Source organism: Mustela putorius, unplaced genomic scaffold (assembly GCF_011764305.1).
Source record: "Mustela putorius furo isolate JIRA1106 unplaced genomic scaffold, ASM1176430v1.1 tig00000145_pilon_pilon_pilon, whole genome shotgun sequence".
NCBI classification, from domain to species: Eukaryota; Metazoa; Chordata; class Mammalia; order Carnivora; family Mustelidae; genus Mustela; species Mustela putorius.
Genome location: NW_025421294.1, coordinates 1410573 through 1432252, shown reverse-complemented (window position 1 = coordinate 1432252; position 21680 = coordinate 1410573). Strand labels below are relative to the sequence as shown.

General features: G+C 36.2%; 1 protein-coding gene across 7 annotated transcripts in view; it reads left to right on the top strand.

Moving 5' to 3' along the window:
• Window positions 1-21680, top strand: part of BDP1 (B double prime 1, subunit of RNA polymerase III transcription initiation factor IIIB) — a 96058-nt gene that overhangs the window by 6883 nt on the left and 67495 nt on the right. For all 7 annotated transcript variants that reach the window (XM_045075237.1, XM_045075236.1, XM_045075240.1 and 4 more), the window contains exons 4-10: window positions 952-1011; window positions 2772-2900; window positions 4013-4146; window positions 5266-5360; window positions 13580-13634; window positions 17743-17886; window positions 20575-20859. In XM_045075237.1, the coding sequence (XP_044931172.1) occupies window positions 952-1011; window positions 2772-2900; window positions 4013-4146; window positions 5266-5360; window positions 13580-13634; window positions 17743-17886; window positions 20575-20859 (902 nt within the window). The remainder of the gene's footprint in view (window positions 1-951; window positions 1012-2771; window positions 2901-4012; window positions 4147-5265; window positions 5361-13579; window positions 13635-17742; window positions 17887-20574; window positions 20860-21680) is intronic.

The following is a 21680-nucleotide window of genomic DNA, read 5'->3' as shown; positions in this document are numbered from 1 at the left end:
AAGTATCACTTTTAGAGTAGAGTTTCAGTGTTTTCCAAAAGCATGTTGATAAGATTTATAGCACATACAATGTTCTTTTAGAGAGAATTTTTTAACAAAACTTAGTGGTATTTCACGTAACTGCTTTCTTGGGATGGTATCCTTTACTTCTGAGATTAAAAAGTAAGTTTCTTTTCCTATATTACTAAGTTGTTGTAAAACCAACTAAACAGCTTTTCTCTAATAGATATTACGGATTCTATTTCTTGTACACTATAACCTGAATCTAAAGGAATGGTCTGATTTATATGCCCTACCTCCTAATTAAATATAGTGGCATTTGATTAACAAGTTCTCCAAGAACAAAGCTTCTTTAATCAAGTTAGCCTGGAGAAGGAGATGGTTTATAATAAATTTCAGTGTATGTTCTTCATGGTTTAGCCGGTGGATATAGGAATAGTGCCATGTTTTCAGTATAGCCTTTTTCAGGTTCAGCAGGGTCTTTGGCCCAGTGAAGGAAGGGCCAAAGACCTAGGTTTTGCATTATTTTACATCTAAGGGTTGGGAGAAAAGCCACGGCTGAGTAGCTTTAGTCCTTAGGACTAAGAGAGCCTCCTTTTGCTAAGGAATTAGAGAGTAAAAACATTCTCTACTTAGAGTGTAGCAAATTATTTATCCTTTTTTTTTTTTTGTTAAAGTATAATGTATTACTTGCTTCAGGGGTACAGGTCTGTGAATCATCAGATTATTTATACTTGATGACAAAAGTTTTTGACTGAGAAATTGACTCTTGGACCACACACTGTCATTAATAATGATGTTATGATGTATCATTAAAAAAAACAAGTTAAAATAATTTCTTTCTTGGTGATGGATAGAATAGACATGATGTGTGAATTACTTAAAAGAATTTTTTATATTAAATATTAAATCTTTTTACATATTTAAAAACAAGTGTTATTTATTTGTTAGTTCTTCCCTGGAGCAAGAAAAGAAAACTGAAAAATCTTTGACACCAGTCCAGACAAGAGAGTAAGCATTTATCGTACTGTTTTGTTTTTTTTTTTAAATAAATTCTTTGGGGGGTAGAGTTTTTAAAAAATGAAATCAAATAATGCTTTTTGTTATAGTCAAGTCACATGGGATAGGAATGTTTAAGTAGAATAACAAAAATAAAAGTTAATGCTTGATTTAAATCAAAATGAAAGGTCCACACTGTTTGTGTATTATATATGGAAATGGTCAGTGGTATGATTTCAGTTAAAGCTTTCAGAATTAAAAAGGATTTTGTTTTGTTTTAGAATAATGATATAATACAGTTGTACAAAAACCACAGGGAACAAAAGTATACTGAGAAAAATCTTCCAAATCTGTTTTTCTGTCTTGTTCTTCTGTGGAGGCAACAAATGTTACTGTTTTTTTAATGTATCTTTCTAGTTCCATTCTGTGTATCTCCAAATAAGCATGCATATATTTTTCTTTTTCCTTTTCTTTCCTTTCTTTCTTTCTTTTTTTTTTTTTTAAAGATTTTATTTATTTATTTGACAGAGAGACAGAGGTCACAAGTAGGCAGAGAGGCAGGCAGAGAGAGAGGGGGAAGAATGCTCCTTGTTGAGCAGAGAGCCTGATGTGGGGCTTGATTCCAGGACCCTGAGATCCTGACCTGAGCCGAAGGCAGAGGCTTAACCCAATGAGCCAACCAGGCACCCCTCTTTCCTTTCTTTTTATAGTTTTGATGCCAGTAGAGAGTCTGTTGTTGCCTTCTACGCTGCACTGTAATGTTCCCTTACTACTAGGAAATGTCTCCAAGAGGCTTCCTGGGAAGTTAATGTAGTTTTGAAATTCAGGATGGGGGGATTATGGAAAATTGCCAGAAACATTGGGATTTTCTGGTTGTTATTTCAAAGGTTATTAAGTAATGATTGATGTTTTGCTTAGAATTTATATTGTTTTAAAGCAAAAGTCTTAGACTTTATAATAGGCTATATTTTTATAGATTTATGGGTTATGTTTGCTTATGTAAAACCTTAAGAAGACCATGTAGTTGAATGTAAGGTATATGGTATTCAGAATTATTATTTGGGAAACTGTGTTTAGCTTCTTGGTCTGCCTTTATTGTTGTGAAATCTAAAGCAAAGATTATTTATCTACTACAAACCTCAAATGGGTTTGAAAATACTAATGCATGGGGGCCTGGGTGGCTCAGTTGGTTAAGTATCTGCGTTCAGCTTAGGTCATGATCCTGGTGTCCTGGTTTCCAGCCCCACATTGGGCTCCCTGCTCAGTGGAGAGCTTGCTTCTCCCTCTCCCTCCCTTCCTCTCATGCTCGTTTGCTTGCTTTCTCTCTCAAATAAATTTTTAAAAATCTTAAAAAAAAAAAAAGAAAATACTAATCCCCAAGGATTGTTATGAAGAGTTAATAGAATGATCTGCAAACTAATGCTTTATAACTGTAAGGGGGGTGTGTGTGTGTGTGAGTGTATGTGTGTGAATTCCCCAGTATCTATTTGGTTTATCTGATACTCTGTTGGAACAGAGAAGATGAGAGTTTTTTTTCTTTATTTTCAAAAGTGAGTTTCTTTATTTTCAAAAAGTGAGGCTTTTTAATAAATGCTACTGGATAGAATTAGAAAAATCTTATAGCCCTGTCCTTAACATGAATTTTTTCATTTAGGTTATAGGGAAAGTTGGAAATAGAAGGTAGAATTTGAAGTAATTTATTTCACAAGTTCATAGTATTCAGAAAATACTTCTCATGGATATATGAATTATCCTGTCTTTCCATTTGGTAGGCAAGAAGGTAAGAGTACTCCTGATACTGCAGATAATGAAGAACTAGAAGAAGAGGTGGATGATGGGCCATTGCTGGTTCCTCGAGTAAAAGTGGCAGAAGATGGTTCCATTATTTTGGATGAAGAAAGGTAAGTTTAAAAATCAAAAAAGACTGTGGTTTCAAACCTGAGAACAAATGTGCTTTGTTTAATGAGAGAGAGTGTTTCCGCATCAGTCATTGTCACTTAGACACTGATTTTTTAAATTTTTGTAACAGATGTTGTAAATGGAAAAGTGAGTTAGATTCATTTATAATTTTTAGGAATTTTTATGCTATGTTTTACATGAGAAGATAGTACTCTTGATCTATCATCCATTAGCCTACCATCCATTGTTTACTATCTTTACTGGTAATTGGGATGAGCTACTGAACTAATCATATGCTGGCCTCTACTGATGATAGATTTCAAAAATTGTCTTGAAGTCAAAATTCAAGACTACCATGTCTTATTGTCTGATAAGTAATGAAAATGGAACAAATCATAGGTTTAATATTCTATGATTTCTGTTTTGACAATGTTTAATTCACCTTGTAGTTTAATTTTTCAATTATAACATTAAATTTTTCAAATTTGACATTGTGGACTTTGTTGTTTGTCCAAAGTATGTTTTTTAAAAAAGAAAATAAATTCATAGGTAGTAAATAAATAGGAAAAGGGTGATAGTCTTCCAACAGTTTAGTTAGTTAAAAAGTCTTTTTATAGCATATAAAATTCTATGATAATTAAACATTAATGCAATACTATTAGTAATTGTTTTTGTGTGTTTTTATTGTGATAATGATTTTACTGGCCATTAAATAGTTAAAAGCATTTAACTGCTTTGTGTATAGGAACATAGAACATTATTATCAAAAACTTATATTTCTTGATATTTTCTGATGGGTCTAGTATAAGAAAATGGATATTAAATATAGGAGACATTCAGAGGTTAATAAAACATAATTTTTTGGTGGCTCAAAGATAATGTATAAATTTTATATTGCTGATAAGGATTTTGGAAAAATGTTAGCATTTATATTTATTCCTGGGCAATCACATTTCAAGTGAAAATTAATAGATTCTTAGAAAATATGCATATCTCATAATTATACTTTTTTGATATGATTCTGACATGGCTTCAAAAGATAACTATTCAGATATCATTTCTTTTCTTTTTTTTGCTTTTAGAGCAGATCTATTTAAAAATGTGTCTTTTTCAGTTTAACTGTAGAAGTTTTAAGGACAAAAGGTCCCTGTGTGGTTGAGGAAAATGATCCCATATTTGAACGTGGTTCTACAACTACATATTCCAGCTTTAGGAAAAACTATTATTCTAAACCATGGTCAAATAAAGGTAACTAATTTTCATTTTATTTAATTTATTTATTTATTTATTTATTTTTTAAAGAAGATTTTATTTATTTATTTGACAGAGAGATCACAAGTAGGCAGAGAGGCAGGCAGAGAGAGGGGGAAGTGGGGTCTCTACTGAGCAGAGAGCCCAAGGCGGGGCTCCATCCCAGGACCCTGAGATCATGACCTGGGCCGAAAGCAGAGGCTTAACCCACTGAGCCACCCAGGCGCCCCACTAATTTTCATTTTAAATTGTATAGGTTATTTATTTGAAATAAAGTGAATTATTTTCTGTAAGTAAATAAAACACAAACTGTATTATTTTCTCTATAGCTACTTTTATTGGCACCTTCCAGTGAGGCTCCCTCTCCCAATATTATAGAACTGTATTTCTGGCTTTATCTTAGTATTTTAGGAATTAGCATTGTGGTCATCTGGGCCGGAATTTTCCTGTCAAATCCCTGTATAAAAAATAACATTTTTATGGAAAATTATTAGTGTTTTTAATACTCATAATAATGTTATACCTTCGTTGTATAATAAAGTTTGTAAAAATTAGGCTGTTAAAAAAGCTCGTAATACCTATTGAATGATATTGCTTATTCTTATAAAAATAATGCAGGTTGTTTTGGGAAAAAAGTAAAAAACAACAGACTGATACAGGGCAACAAGAAAGATTCTATACTTCCCTCCTCTGACTTCCTCAATCCTATTCTGTTGAAGTTACTTCTATTAGTAGTTTCTTCTGTGTTTTTTTTAAGCTACTTTCTTTCCTATACTAATTAGTGCATCTCATTTGCTTCCATTAAAGCGATAATTTATTGGCTGTGACTGACAGTTTTGGTCACTTGGAGACCAGAATGTTGTCGTCTTTTTTTTTTTTTTTTTTAATTCCAGCTGCTTTGGTATGAACATGCAAATTTCTTTTATCATGTTTCTGTATAAAAGTTTAGAGGTATTTGAGATTCATCAAGTTCTTTGCAACAAAATTGAAGATTTCTTAAATAATATTTAAGTACTCTCAAATTTATTAACTCAAAATATATACTTAATCTAAGATTTTTTTCCTCTGACATACTTATATTAATTTTCATTCTTTCTAAATCTTTTATTTTTACAGAAACAGATATGTTTTTTTTAGCCATCAGCATGGTAGGAACTGACTTTTCTATGATCGGACAGCTTTTTCCTCACAGAGCAAGGATAGAAATTAAGGTAAAGTAAACTCATTACATTCACTGATTGGAAAGGTCCAAAAATTACTATTTTTTTTAACTTTATTTAAATCTCAGTCCATCCTTGTTCACTACAGTGTTTTGGGTAGAACTTTCCCCTTTATAGCTCAGAAAGTAATGAAATGTTCCTCAATTCTAATATGAGTACATCCTCCTTAGTTTTAGCACATTATCTTATTTAGGTGTTGCCCACTTCGGAAATGGATTTGAGGGAGTACCAATAAAACCAAAGAAATTAAGATAAAAGAAGAACTAAGTAATGAGGAGGGAGAATAAATATACCAGAATATTTGGGTTAGCTTCTGAACACAATGTGTTTCTGAATTCCTCAGAAGGCATGGAGAGAAACATATTAAGTTAAATAATTCTCAATCTGAATTAACCATTGTTTTCCTAGGCTACCTTAACTTTCTGGACAGTTGGGGACACTATTAACAACAACAGTGGTGTAAATTAGTGCTTTAATATGCCTGAAAGAATAAGCATTCTCTGTTTTATTGTTCATTTTGTGAGAAACTGAATTACAGGTTTCCTGGGATAGAGTGCATTTGAGTGCACTATGTTGCTGTAATTTTCTCTCTCTCTCTTTTTTTTTTAAGATTTTATTTATTTATTTAACAGAGAGAGATCATAAGTAGACAGGCAGGCAGAGAGAGAGAGAGAGAAAGAAGCAGGCTCCCTGCTGAGCAAAGAGCCCAATGCAGGACTTGATCCCAGGACCCTGAGATCATGACTTAAGCCGAAGGCAGAGGCTTAACCCACTGAGCCACCCAGGTGCCCCTGTAATTTTCAATTTCCAATTGAATTTTCAGTTTCCAATTCATTTCCAATTTATTTTTTTTATTTTTTTTTTTTTTTAAAGATTTTATTTGTTTATTTGACAGAGAGAAATCACAAGTAGATGGAGAGGCAGGCAGAGAGAGAGAGGAAGGGAAGCAGGCTCCCTGCTGAGCAGAGAGCCCGATGCGGGACTCGATCCCAGGACCCTGAGATCATGACCTGAGCCGAAGGCAGCAGCTTAACCCACTGAGCCACCCAGGTGCCCCTCATTTCCAATTTATAGTGAGATCTTTATTCAACCATGGGTTTTTTCCTTCATTAATTAAAAGAATATTAGGAAATTTTTTTTTTTTTTGAACTAGACTGGGCATGGATCCTTTGCATTTGGACTATGTACAGTGTAATGGTTATTCTGTTTCTGCAAAAGACGAAGAATTGTTCATATTATTTATGTTCCTTTTCTAATGATCTTTGTAAAGAACAAAATGTTAAAGCTAGAAATTGTCTAGGGGAACTTTCTAATCTGACTGATAAATTTGTCACTAGACTATTTCTCTCAAAAATTATTTAGATTTCTCCCCTAAGTTTAGTATAGTCCCTACAGGTCTTTGGGTAAAGTATAGAAAAGTGAAAATAGACTAGTCAGTCATATTGATTTTCAAGTGTTGAACCAGACTTGTATTATCTTTTTGTATGTTGAATTTTACTTTATTTCCTTGAGGGTTTTTTAATTTTAATTTTTATTTATTTATTTTTTTAAAAGATTTTATTCATTTATTTGACAGATAGAGATCACAAGTAGGCAGAGAGGCAGGCAGAGAGAGAGGGGAAGCAGGCTCCCCGCTGAGCAGAGAGCCCGATGTGGGGCTCGATCCCAGGACCCTGATATCATGACCTGAGCCAAAGGCAGAGGCTTACCCACTGAGCCACCCAGGCGCCCTTAAATTTCTTTTTTCATTTTTGTTCACAAGGGATATTCTGCAATTTTTAAAAATTCTTTGTCCAAAATGTTTTGGTACTAGGATTATGCTGGTCATAGAAAATGAATTGGAAAGTGTTCCTTCTTTGAATGGATTTAAGATTAGTGGTGTTTCCCCTTTAATGGTTGATAGAATTCAACAGTGAAACCATCTGGGCCTGTAATTTTCTTTGCAGGAAGAGTTTTGATTATAAATTCAATTTCTTTAATACCTATAGGTATACTCAGATTTTCAGTTTTGTCTTGTGTCAGTTTTGATGCTAAGCTTTTTAATTTATAGGTGTGACGTTTTCATACTGTTTACTGAAATTTTTAATGTGTGGTGGATAGTCTTCTTTGATCAATAATTGATGTTTTTCTTTTCTCTTTTTTTTACCTTTGTCTTGCTAACGGTATTTTGACTTCCAAAATCTTTTTAATGAACCACTTTGTAGCTGTAAGTTTTCAGTTTTTTGTGTATTCCCAGTTTTTAACTCTTTAATATTTCCTTTCTTCTGTTTACTCTGCTTTTAATTTTCTCTTTTGCTAGCTTCTTAAGATGAAATTTTAGGGGCCCCTGGGTGGCTCATTCATTAAGCATCTGCCTTCGGCTCTGTTCGGCTCCCTGCTCAGTGAGAAGCCTGATTCTCCCTCTCCCTCTCCCCTTACTTGTGTTCCCTCTCTTGCTGTCTCTCTCTCTCTCTGTCAAATAAATAAAATCTTAAAAAAGTTAGATTGATTATAAGCTCTTTTTCTTTCCTAATTAGACATTTAAATCTATACATTTTTATCTGAGCATTGCTTTAGTTGCATTTCATAAGTTTTGATAGTTTGTTTCCATTGTTCAGTTAAAAATATGGTCTAGTTTTCTTTGATTTCTTACTTTACAGATCAGTTATTTAGAAGTGTGTTGTTTAATTTCCAAATATTTGGGACATTGCTAAATGTCTTACCGTTTTTTAACTTCATTCCATTGTGAATGTCAAATAACATAATCTGTAAAATTTCCATCTTTCTGGAATTTAATGAGGTTTATTTTAAAACCTTTCATACTTAGTATTCCTGGTGCACTCACTTGAAATGTGTGTGTACTCTGTAGTTGTTGCATGTGTTATTTAGTTCTGTCAGTTAACAGAGAATTGACATCTGCACCATGATTATAGATAGATTGGCCTGTTTCTATGCTTACATCTATTACTTTTTGATATATATGAAGTTCTTTTATTTGGTGTGCTCATTTTTACTATGTTGTTGAACTGATGATACATCATTTGTCTTTCCCTTATTTTATTTAGCACAATGCTTTCAATGTCCATTTGTGATGTTGCAAATAGCAGAATTTTTTTCTTGATGGCTGAATAATATTCCTATACACACACGTATGTGCCACATTTTCTTTATTCATTTGTCACTGGATTGTGTTGGCTGTTGTAAATAATGCTGCAGTGAACACGAGGATACTATTATCTTTTTACTATAGTGATTTTATCCTTTCAGGTCAAGATCCAGAAGTAGAATTGCTGTATCATATGATCATTTTATTTTTAGTTTTTTTGAGGAGTACCCACGCTGTTTTCTGTGGTGGCTCCAGCGATTTATCCAGTCTGACACTCTACCTTTTAATTTAATCTAATTATAAATTGCATTTCTGACTGAGATGAGGAAGTATTCATTGAATTCTTATTTGACCTTTGATAAAAATAAGACAAAATGTCTGTTGTACATTTCCAGGTAATAATTGATTTACTGTAATGTGATAATTGATATGATTGGACTTAAGTCTACCATCTCACTATTTCCCACTTAACCCATCTGTTTTTCAGTTCTCATTTGCTGCCTCCTTTTGGGTTATTCAGATAATTTAGTGTAATTTTCTCTCTTGTACCATTTTACTTTTTTTTTTTTTTTTAAGATTTTGTTTATTTATTTGACAGACAGAGATCACAAGTAGGCAGAGAGGCAGGCAGAGAGAGAGGAGGAAACAGGCTCCCTGCAGCGCAGAGAGCCCGATGCGGGGCTCGATCCCAGGACCCTGGGATCATGACCTGAGCTGAAGGCAGAGGCTTTAACCCACTGAGCCACCCAGGTGCCCCCCATTTTACTCTTTATACTTCATACTCCACAAGAATTAAGCTCTTAAGAGTACATTCTATTTATCTTTCATCTTTTGTGCTATTATGCGTTTCATTTTTACATTACCCAATTTTATGTCCAACTTATTTTGGCTTACAGTCTTTTATCTTTAAAGGGAGTTGAGCACAAAAGAGAAACTAGTTCTAATTTGTAGCCATGTTTAATATTTAGCCACCAATTTTGATGCTTTGCATTTCTTTTTGTAGGTCTGAATGTCAGGTCAGTTGTTGAAAATTTCTCTCAGTTTTGATTTATCTGAAGTTCTCTGTTTCAGCTTCACTTTTGCAGGATATTTTTACTGGATATGTAGGTGGTTTGAAAGTTATTGCTTTCAGTGTTCTAAAATTGTCGTTCCATTGTCCATTGGCTTCTAGTATTTCAATCAGTCATATTTATGTTATTCTTTCCTCGTATGTAATAAATTGTTTTCTGTGGCTATTTTTGAGATTTTTTTTCTTTAACTCTGGTGTTTAGCAGTATGGTTATGATTTGCCCAGGGATAGTGTCTTTTCTATATTTTTTCCACTTTGTTCTTGCTCTCTGGGACTCCATTTATATGTGTTTGGTTACTAAAGCTCTGTTTGTGTTTTTCTGATTTTTTTTATATTGGTTTCCGTTACTGTGTTCACAAGTTGACTAACCTGTCTTCTTTCTTCAGTCTGCATATAAGCCCATTCAGTGAATGCTTCATTTCTCATGTTATAGTTTTCATTTCTGTAATTAATACTTGGTTATTTTTCTTAGTTTCCTTTCTTCTGCTGGGATTTCCCTATCTATTCTTTATTTGCCTTTAAATTATTGAACATATTTATAACAGGTGCTTAAACTTTCTTGTCTACTAATTTCAATGTCTATGTCATGTTGATCTATTTCTGTTGAGTCTCTTTTTATTTCCTTGTGTATCACATTTTTCTATCTTTTGTCATGTCTTACGGAGTTTTTTTTAATTGAGTACTAGACATTGTGGATGGTATGTTTGATAATGTCTAGATTATGTTTGTTTTTTTCCTTTGAAGAGTGTTGTTTTATTCTAAAGGGTAGCTAATGTTCTCCCAACTCTCCTTGTTCCTTTCAAGGCTTGGTTTTAGGCTTTAATATGGCAAATCTAGACTGGTCCCTATTCTAGGTTTCTCATCTGAATCATAGAAAATAATTTGAATTACTGTTTTCTATGTTCTCCAAGGACTACCATATTAGTACTGTTCTAGATGCACAGGAGAGAAGGTAATTCATTATGTATAGGGGATGTTTTAGGGCATTAGGATTTAATTTTGCTAGAACCACAATTGAGAAAGGCTGCTGTAAGACTGTGGTCCTTATCTCTAAGGACTGTGGCTATTCTGGTGTCTGAAGTAAACAGGTATGAACTTCCCATTTGTGTGGGCTAAGATTCTCTCACCTCATTGTGTTGTCTGGCTGCTACTATCTTTCTTCTGTTCTCCTTCCTAGTAGAGAACAACCCCTTCATGGAGGGGTTGTTCTCTACTAGGCCTTATGATTTGGGCACGTGGAACCCAGATGTAGAATAAGGACCTGTGGGATACTTCTACTGGGCTTGGGAGGCTCCCTCCCCTCCTTTTTTTTAAAAGGTTTTATTTATTCATTTGACAGACAGAGATCACAAGCAGGCAGAGAAGCAGGCAGAGAAGCAGGCAGAGAGAAAGAGGGAAGCAGGCTCCCTGGGATCATGACCTAAGCTGAAGGCAGAGGCTTTAACCCACTGAGCCACCCAGGCACCCCTTGGAGGCTTCCCTTTTAAATAGCTGTCTTTTCTCTAGAACCCCTGAAGATTCTCTATCTCCTTAGCTCAGTGAAAGTTCTGCTCCCTTTGGCCTTTATTTCCTTTTCATTGCTTAGGAAATGTAGCCCAGTCAGAGAGCCAGGGTGAACACTGGTACATCTTACGTGTTTCCATTCTCTCTGGAAATGTGGGATTGTGGTTTTCTTCGCTCTTACCATTGTTCAGTGTTTGGAAATAGTTGATTCATTTAGTCTGGAATAGTTCTTGCCTATAAATTCAATGGAATAACAATTTAAACATTTAAAACATTTAAAAATTTTTTTAAATTGTTCTCAGTTATATTCCCATTTAGGTAAAATATGGTGGTGTTGTTTTAAAATTGAATAATGCCTAAAGCCTATTTGCATTTCTTTTAGGATGTTTAATTTAGTGATGATAGCCTGTTGAGGAGATGTTTAAAGAATAAAATAATCTTCATAGGAGAAAGATGATGATCTTTGAAAAGTTCTGTGTTACTTGGTAATAAGTTTTATGAAGAAGATAAAGATTGGAAAAGAAGGGTAACCTATAGATGAAAAGATGTTGAAGTTCTATGAAGTTTTAAAAAAGTGGGCCAGGTTAAACTGAAGAGTTTAAAGATGTGCCCTTGAGTGATAAACAGTAAGGAAACGCAAGAAAGTGTGTTTTTTAAAAGACAGGTTAGTGGTTAGGTTTTTTCAGAGGGAAGAAGGGGGCCACGAAGTGCTGCTTCTAATTGTTCTCTGTTTTTGTCCAGTAAAAACTTTGATTTTTATATTTTCAGTAAAAACTTTTAGACTGCTGATCTGTAGAAGGGAGAGATTAGTGATTATTTACTCCTCCAGGGTATGTGTGCATTTTTTGACATTCTCAAACACAGACTTTAATGACTTTTGGATGGAATCTTTTTTTTTTTTTTTAATTTTATTTATTTATTTGACAGAGAGAAATCACAAGCAGACAGAGGCAGGCAGAGAGAGAGAGAAAGGGAAGCAGGCTCCCTGCTGAGCAGGGAGCCCGATTCGGGACTCGATCCCAGGACCCCGAGATCATGACCCGAGCCGAAGGCAGCGGCTTAACCCACTGAGCCACCCAGGTGCCCCTTTTGGATGGAATCTTAAACTTTAACTATCTCCATCTTAAAGTAATCTGGAGTGCAGCTGAGAATGATGCAATCTTTAGTGCTCAGATAATCAAGAAATGTTCCTTAATATAAAGATGGTTCTAAAGATAAACTGCCTGATTCAAAAATTGCTTAGTTGTTTCTTTACAGTCTCTCTTCCATGTCATAAAGAACATTAAAATAATAACAAGATTTTAACTTGATGCAAATATATTAGTTTTTAAAAAACTAATAGTAGTTAGCTTAATTGATTATAGTTTGATCTATTACCAGGCTAATTGACTTTATTTATTTGTATTATCTATAAACTTCACTTCTATTGCTGATTTATGCTGTTGATTACAAGGAGGTTCAGATTATAAGGAGGTTCAGGAGGTTCAGAAGTTATTTTAAAAAATTTTTTCATTTGAGAGAGAGAGAGACAGAACACAAGCAGGGGGAGAGGCAGAGGAAGAGGGAGAAGCAGACCTCTCACTGAGCTTTAGAACCTGACGTGTGGCTCAAACCCAGGACCTGGAGATCATGACCTGGAGATGATGACCTGAGCTGAAAGCAGATGTCTAACCATTTGAGCCACCTGGGCACTCCTTTCATTATTTAAAGCTGGAGGCTTAAGCTGCTTGCCTCTGGGCAAAGACATTATTATTATTATTTTTTTAAAGATTTTATTTATTTATTTGACAGACAGAGATCACAAGTAGATAGAGAGACAGGCGGGGTGGTGGGGAGCAGGCTCCCTGCTGAGCAGAGAGCCTGATGTGGGGCTTGATCCCAGGACCATAGGATCATGGGATCATGACTGGAGCGGAAGGCAGAGGCTTTAACCCACTGAACCATGCAGGCGCCCCTGGGCAAAGACATTATTTAGGATAGAATCATTTGTTATTATAAGAATTTTATTTTAATGTTTATTTTTAAATGTAATCTTTACTTTTTTTGATACTCTTTTCAGATACTCTTTTCTATTTAAGATTTTATTTATTTATTTGAGAGAGAGAGAGAGAGCACAGGCACAGGGAGCTGCAGAGGGAGTGGGAGAAGCAGGCTCCCCACTGAGCAGGGAGCCTGACATGGGGCTTGATCCCACAACCCTGGGATTGTGACCTGAGCCGAAGGCAGATGCTTAACTGACTGAGCCATCCAGGTGCCCCACTTTTTAATTTTTTTAGAGAGAGACACACAAACACACACACACACGCACACAAATGTACATGTGAGCAAGGGGGATGGGCAGAGGGAATGTGTGTGAGAGAGACTTTCAAGCAGACTTCATTTATGCCCGGTGCTGAGCCTGATCAGGGCTTCATCTCATGACCCTGAGATCATGATCTGAGCTGAAATCTAGAGTTGGATTCCTAACTAATGAGCCACTCAGGCACCCCTGTAATCGTCACTTTTTTAATGGGAGAAAATTACTATAGGTTTTTTTTTTTCTTTTATTAACAGAACAAATTTAAACGTGAGGAGAAAACAAATGGATGGAGAATAGACAAAGCCTTTCGTAAGTATTAATATCTCTTTTACAACATATCACTTGGAGATCGTAAAAAATGACCAGTCTTTTGTGTTTAGTTCCATTGTGTTTTAGATTTGTTTTGTCTCTTTATTGTCATAGGAAGAACAAGACTGGAGCTTTTTCTCTTGAGGAGTGCAGGTCTGGGAACTGATAACAGATCTGTAGCGAAGGGAGTGGATAAGCGAAAACATCAAGAAGCAAGAAAGCAGAGCTCTGAGTTCCAGAAGTTATAGAGGAACTGAGATAGAGAGATCTCATGCTGGGGAGGGGCAGAGAAGGAGGGAGAGAGAGAATCTAATGCTGACTCCCCCCTGAGCACCTGACGCAGGGCTCGATCCCAGAACCCAGAGATCAAGACCTGAGCCAAAATCAGGAGTTGTATACTCAACTAGCTGAGCCACCCAGGTGCCCCCCGAAGACACCATTTCTAAATGTTTTTTGTTTTGAGGAAACTGTATTCAAGAAATTTCTAGAAGAGCTTACACTATAGATGATTCATTCTTGTGGACATTCAGTAAACAATACTGAATATTTCCTGTGTGCTAGTTAGTATTCTAGGCATTGGGGATATGATGGTGAACAGGGCGGATGAGAAGGTTGTTGTTAGAGCCATAAGTCTAATTGAGTGGGGGAAAGGATAAAGTCAGTAAGCATCATTAATTGCAGAAAGTGAGTAATTTCTAAGAAAAAGAAAAGAGTGGGTGAAGAGTGGATGTGTAGATCAAGTTGTCAGGAAAGTTTTGTTCGAAAAGATGGCATGTGAATTTATACCTGATTTGAAACAATGATACATATTTTTTAGCTTTTAAGTAATAACCTCATTGAAATGAACATTTTTTATTTTTAAGTCTGGAGGAAAACATCAAGGGATCTGACCGAAAAACAAATTTGAATGCATTGTTAAAAATAGTGCCTGTAGTAACTCCTGGCTAGCTCAGTCAGTAAGAGCTTGCAACTCTTGATTTCGGGATCATGAATTAGAGCCCCATGTTGGGTGTAGAGATTACTTAAAAAAAAAAAAAAATTTAAAGACAGATAAAGATTTGATACCAGGCGCTTTGGGTGGGTGGGTCAGTCGTTAAGGGTCTGCCTTTTGCTCAGGTCCTGATTCCAGGGTTAGGGGATTGAGCCCTGCCATTGGGCTCCCTGCTCGGTGGGAAGCCTGCTTCTGTCTCCCCTATTCTCCCTGCTTGTGTTCCCTCTCTTGCTGTGTTTCTCTCTGTCAAATGAATTAATCTTTTTTTAAAAAAAGGTTCAGTACTTTAAAAAAAATAAAGTAGTACCTGTATTCTTTGTCTGGAAGACAGTTATCAATGTTTCATGATAAGTAAATGTATTCAGTATCCATTTGCTGGAGTGCTAATCTCAGAACAAAATCTCAAGTGAGAACTGATAATGTGTTTACTTTATGAGTAGGCACTAAGGCAGGTGACTGGACTCTACACCCAATGTTGTGTTGGGCCCTTATGACTTCCAGGAATGACTCCTGGAATATCTGGATTTTTTTGGTCCTCAGCCTCCTCCATTTTGGAGAGGTAGTCCTGAAATCGTATTACATTTAGTGCATTATAATAAGAAAAGAATCTATAGATCTGCAGTTTTTATGGGGGTGTAGAGGCATTGTTAAAATCATTATAATAGAAAACTGTTAAATTCACTGATTTGGGTGCTTTATAGTGGAAAATTAAAAAAAATTTAAAACCTCAATTTTTTTCTTTTTTTTTTTTCTTTTTTTTTTTTTTAAAGATTTTATTTATTTATTTGACAGAGAGAAATCACAAGTAGATGGAGAGGCAGGCAGAGAGAGAGAGAGAGGGAAGCAGGCTCCCCGCTGAGCAGAGAGCCCGATGCGGGACTTGATCCCAGGACCCTGAGATCATGACCTGAGCCGAAGGCAGCGGCTTAACCCACTGAGCCACCCAGGCGCCCCTCAATTTTTTTCTTTTATAACATTTTCAATTCCTTTGAGAATTTTTTTTTTTTTTTTTAATTTATTTATTTAGGGCGCCTGGGTGGCTCTGTGGGTTAAGCTGCTGCCTTCGGCTCAGGTCATGATCTCAGGGTCCTGGGATCAAGTCCCGCATCGGGCTCTCTGCTCCGCAGGGAGCCTGCTTCCCCTTCTCTCTCTGCCTGCCTCTCCATCTCCTTGTGATTTCTCTCTGTCAAATTAAAAGAAAAATAATAAAATCTTAAAAAAAAATTTATTAATTTAAGCATTTTCTAGGTCTAGCTTGGGGCTTTAACTCACAACTCCAAGATTAAGAGTTGCATGTTCTACCAGCTGAGCCAGCCATGGGCCCCATCATCAGAGAATGATTTTTTTTTTTTTTAAGATTTTATTTTATTTATTTATTTGACAGAGAGAAATCACAAGTAGGCAGAGAGGCAGGCAGAGAGAGAGAGAGAGGAGGAAGCAGGCTCTCTGCTGAGCAGAGAGCCCGATGCCGGACTCGATCCCAGGACCCTGAGATCATGACCTGAGCCGAAGGCAGCGGCTTAACCCACTGAACCACCCAGGTGCCCAGAGAGAATGATTTTAATGGTGTATTTTTCAGAATCATTTTTGTGGGTGGTCAGAACAGAAAAAGACTGGGTCCACAATAGACAGGGCCTTCAGGAATTCCAGGTTTGGGCTTGGTTTTTTGAGGCTGATTTGTTTTTGTTATGGTATATGCCTCTATTTCTTTCTTGAAGATTTTCTTTATCTACTTGACAGAGAGAGCAAACGAGCACAAGTAGGTGAGCAGCCGAGGGTGAGAGAGAAGCAGGCTTCTTGCTGAGCAGGGAGCCCACTGCGGGGTTCAATCCCAGAACTCTGGGATCATGACCTGAGCTGAAGGCAGATAGTTAACTGACTGCCACCCAGGCGCCCCTATATACCTCTTTTTCTGAGGCCATGTTGTAGTCATCTTGCAATTAAACCAATCTTGGGGCTTATGTATATAAAGCACAATTTCTTCTACATTCACTGTATTGTTGGATATAGATACTAGGCAAGGATTTGACTCCTGTAATGGATTCATTCCTGGTTTGTTCATGGCTTGCTCTTTTTCTTTTTCTCTTTCTTTTTTAAAGTAGGTTTTATTTTTTATTTTTTATTTTTTTTAAAGATTTTATTTATTTATTTGACAGAGAGAGATTACAAGTAGGTAGAGAGGCAGGCAGAGAGAGAGGAAGGGAAGCAGGCTCCCTGCTGAGCAGAGAGCCCGATGTGGGACTTGATCCCAGGACCCTGAGATCATGACCTGAGCCGAAGGCAGCGGCTTAACCCACTGAGCCACCCAGGTGCCCTAAAGTAGGTTTTAAAGAGGTTTTAAAGATCAAGAGTCCTGTGACTCAGTCTGCCTACTGACCCTGCAAAGCACCCTGTTCATGGTTTTTTCTGATGTAATGTTGTTGTTGGCTATTTAGTGAGCGTGGTCCTGATCAAAATTCATTTGCTTCCTTTTTTGCTGATACTTGGAAGAGTAAACAGTGAAAGGGTTGTGTTGAAGAGAGGACATATCGTGGTGGGGAGGCTTTTGAGGAATTAGTCATACTAATTCTGAGCAATTCTGCATTCTTTAGTCTTTTCTTAAAGTTGGTTGATAATTTACTTACAGTGCAATTTATAGTTTGAGTTGTGACAAAGAGTATACCTGTATAACCACCACTCAAAATAAGGTATGGAACATTTTCATCACTTTGGAAAGGCCCCTTGTGTCCCTTTCTAGTCCGTTTCCATGGCTGTCTTGATGCAGGACCACCGCGGTTTTCATAGGTTAGTTTAGCTTTGTACTAGAACTTCTTATTCATGGCATCATACAGTATATATTCTTTTATGTCTGCCTTCTTTTAGGCAGCATTTTTGAGATTTTTCCTGTAGTATTACTTATATCAGTACGTAGTTCCTTTTTACTTTTTTTTTTTTTAAACTAATGCAGCTTATTCCTTTTTATTGCTCGGTTTTCCTTTGAATACTACAGTGACTAGAGTTGGTTGTGCATTCTCCTGCTAATAGGTCCATTTGCTTTTGACATCATGATACTTGAAAATTCTTTCTCTTTTTAAAATAAAAATTTGAAGGTTCTTTTTCTTTTTTTTTTTTAAACAGAGGAAAAGCGCCCTTTTGACTTCGATTTTTTTGCTCATTTGCTTCAGAAAGTTCTTGCTGAAGAAGAGAAAAGAAAACAAAAATCTGTTAAAAATCAGAGTTTAAAGGAGAAGAAATCCTCTAAGCCAAGGAAAAATGTAAAAGGTAAAAGGAAGTGTGTTCTATTATTTAATAATAATAAACTTGGAATGTTGTCCCTTAAGTCTTTGAGCATTCCTTTGTAGTTCAGGTAGTTGAGATCATCAGGGCATCAATTGGGGAGAACTGGTTTTTCTCTAATCTTTTAGTTATCTTGCCCAAAGTAGTACTTCCTTGTAAATTTTATAATCGGCATAGCTGGTCTCTTTGACATCTTTATTGCATCTAGGGCATAGTTGTGGCTAATAAAAGAGCATTGGAATTTGGGGGTGTCGTGTTTGGTTACTTATCATGATTTTCCTTTGTATAACCTGGCAGTAAGTTATAATATTTAAAAAGTGGAACTCTTGATACTTTTCCTTGTGACTGGATTGTATTGTTTGAGCACAGTTTATTTCTTAGGGTTAATGTTGACTTGTACTGGGTAGAAACTTGTTTGTATGTAGGTATTTGTATTTTTAGGCAGATACTTTCTTAATCATATGAATTTTGGTTTAGGAGGACAATGTTTACCTCTAGGAGGACAATGTTTAAACATTCCAGTACTTTAAAGAATCATGGAACTATGGCGATCTTTGTATGTTAGGTAGTCCACATCCTAGACCCTTTCTGTTTGTTTTAGTCACTTGGAAACAGCCTTGGAGATCTTGTTCCTTTTTCCTTAGGTCTCACAGTTTTAGTAGTGGAAGAGGCAGGACTTGAGCCTAGGGCCATAAGAGTCTGCTTTGGGGGTCTGCAAGACTACTGCTAGGTTTGATTATTGGCTTGGAGAGTCACAAGATCCAGCATATAGTTATATAAACAGTTGAGATTTGTTACAGTAAAAGGATATGGAATAAAATCAGCAGAGGGAAATACATGTGGCTCCAAGTTGAGGGGAATTTAGGTGCAAGCTTATGAGTCCTCTCACCTAGAGTTACCCAGTATATGCTGCTTCATTCCCATAGCAACACGTCGTGAAGAGATACGTAACAAATTGTCTACCAGCAAAGCTTGTTAGAAACTCAGTATCTGAGGTTTTTATTGGAAGTTGGTCATATAGACACCCTCTGCCTGGCACATATTAGAATTCAGAACTCCCAAAACGAAAATAGTTTTTCAGCATAAACCACATTGTTTGTACAAACATTTTAGGCCACTTTTGTCAGGCTGGTGTGAATTCTCCCTAAGAGCAAGTTTCCAGACACAGCCCAAAGGCCAACCTTTTAAGCAGGCCTTTGAAGGGATAGCAGTGAGGCCTGCCACATTAACTCTCCTCTGCACAGAGCAATTTTGCATTTCTTTTTCTGGAGCATGTCTGTATCACTTTAAACATCGTATTGGTAACTACAAAATCATTTCATTCTTTCGTCATTTCTTTTAGTAACTATACATGGCCCTTGGAGATTAAAATAGGTATATTAACATGATTATTATGTTATAAGTGAAAGCATGAGTAAATCATTGTATCCTACTTAATGGGAGAACTTTTCAGATATATTATTACAAGTCTCAGAATTGAAAAATTACTGTTTATTATTCTGTTAGAGAATCCACTTGTCTTCCCAGTTTTAAAATCTTGTTACGACTTTTTTTTTTTTTGAACCAACGTAAATGACACTGAATTTTATTATTTTTTAAAGATTAGATATTTTTAGAGAAGATGTCTTGATCGACTATGGTTGTGAAGTTAAGTTTGTTTTTGGTTGATGTCTCCATGGTGATCTCTTGTTTGGTTTTCTAAAAGTGATTTATTGTTTTCATCTTTTGATACAGTTAACTGTGAATATGCCTTCATAAAAAAGGCACTAGAAACTGTTTAAAAATATTTGTTAAAAAGATTGTTCATTGAAAAATAAATGGTGCAGAAAATAAGTTTGTTGAATTATCTTTTGTACCCTGCCCTGAAATCAAATTGTCCAGATTTTCTAGGGACAACTATTAGTAAACTTTTCTGTTCAAGTGTATGTGTGTCTTAGAGGATATGTAATTGTCTTTGCTTAATAAAAATGAGATCATATTGTATATATTTTCTGCAACTTGAGTTTTTTGGGCAACAATTTTTTTTAAATCTTTCATATTACTGCTCACAAACCTACCTCATTATTATTTGTTGTGTAGATTTTTTTTTTTTTTTTTTTTTTTTTTAAAGATTTTATTTTTATTTACTTGAGAGAGAGACAGTGAGAGAGAGCATGAATGAGGAGAAGGTCAGAGGGAGAAGCAGACTCCCCATGGAGCCAGGAGTCCGATGCGGGACTCGATCCCGGGACTCCAGGATCATGACCTGAGCCGAAGGCAGTCGTCCAACCAACTGAGCCACCCAGGCGTCCCTGTGTAGATTTTTTTTAAAGACTTTATTTATTTATTTTACTGAGAGAGAGACAGTGAGAGAGGGAATACGAGCAGGGGGAGTGGGAGAGGGAGAAGCAGGCCTTCTGCTGAGCATGGAGCCCAACGCTGGCTGAATCCCAGGACCCTGGGATCATGACCTGAGCCAAAGGCAGACGCTCAATGACAGCCACCCAGGCAGCCCTTTTGTGTGGATTTTTATAGCATAAGCGTATTACAACTTCTTTAGTCATTCCCAGTTGGATGTGTTAAGTTGGCTTCAAACTTTTGCCCAGATATCCTTCAGTATTTATCTTCTCCATCTTTTAAGAATTTTTCTTTAGGTTATTTATATGTTTATGACAATATCTTTTATTTTCAAAGTGAAAAAAGTTGCCAGTGAAGGAGGAAATGATGATCCAGATGTATCTCCAAGCACCAGAATTTCAGACACAGAACCATCTCAAAAGGATGCTCAGATAGTTGAAGAAGAACAGCACTCTCAGACTTTAACAGCACAGGATTCAGAACAGATTGCATTAGAAACAGACCTAAATCAAAAGAAAAGAAGAAGAAAGAATCAGGATGAAGTTGGTCAACAAGAAGTAAAAAATCTTTCAGAAAATGCCACTGTTCAGTTAGGTCATTCTAAAGGAGAAACATACGAAAGTAAGTTTCTTATATACATTAATAGTTCCTGTATTACTAGAGAAAACTTGTATTGTAGTATGATGTGTAATTTAAATAATTCTGAGTAGCACCAACTAGTAGCACTTAAGTTTTGTAGTTTGCATTCATGTTACTGTGTTAAATCCTTTTGTTTTCAATTTAAAGGAAAGAAGTTTATTGTTGAGGGGTAAAGAAACGAAAGTGACCTGTGGAGATTTTTCTCGGATGTTTCTGGGGCACTTGGGTAGCTCATTTGGTTAAGCATCTAACTCTTATTTTTTTTTTCTTTTTAATATTTTATTTATTTATTTGACAGACAGAGATCACAAGTAGGCAGAGAAGCAGACAGAGAGAGAGGAGGAAGCAGGCTCCCTGCTGAGCAGAGAGCTCGATGCGGGGCTTGATTCCAGGACCTGGGATCATGACCTGAGCCAAAGGCAGAGGCTTTAACCCACTGAGCCACTCAGGCGCCCTGGTTAACTATCCAACTCTTGATTTCAGCTCAGGTCTTGATCTTTTTTACTTAAAACCAAACAGTGATTAGGAGTCATTACAATGTATATAGTTAACTGTATATTGCTTGTGTCTCTCTTTTTTTTTTTTTTTTGAAGATTTTATTTATTTATTTGACAGGCATAGATCATAAGCAGACAGAATCAGGCAGAGAGAGAGAGGAAGGGAAGCAGGCTCTCCACCGAGCAGAGAGTCCAACGCAGGGCTCTATCCCAGGACCCTGAGATCATGACCCGAGCCAAAGGCAGAGGGTTAACCCACTGAGCCAGCCAGGCCCCCCTATTGCTTGTGTCTCTTAATAAATCACA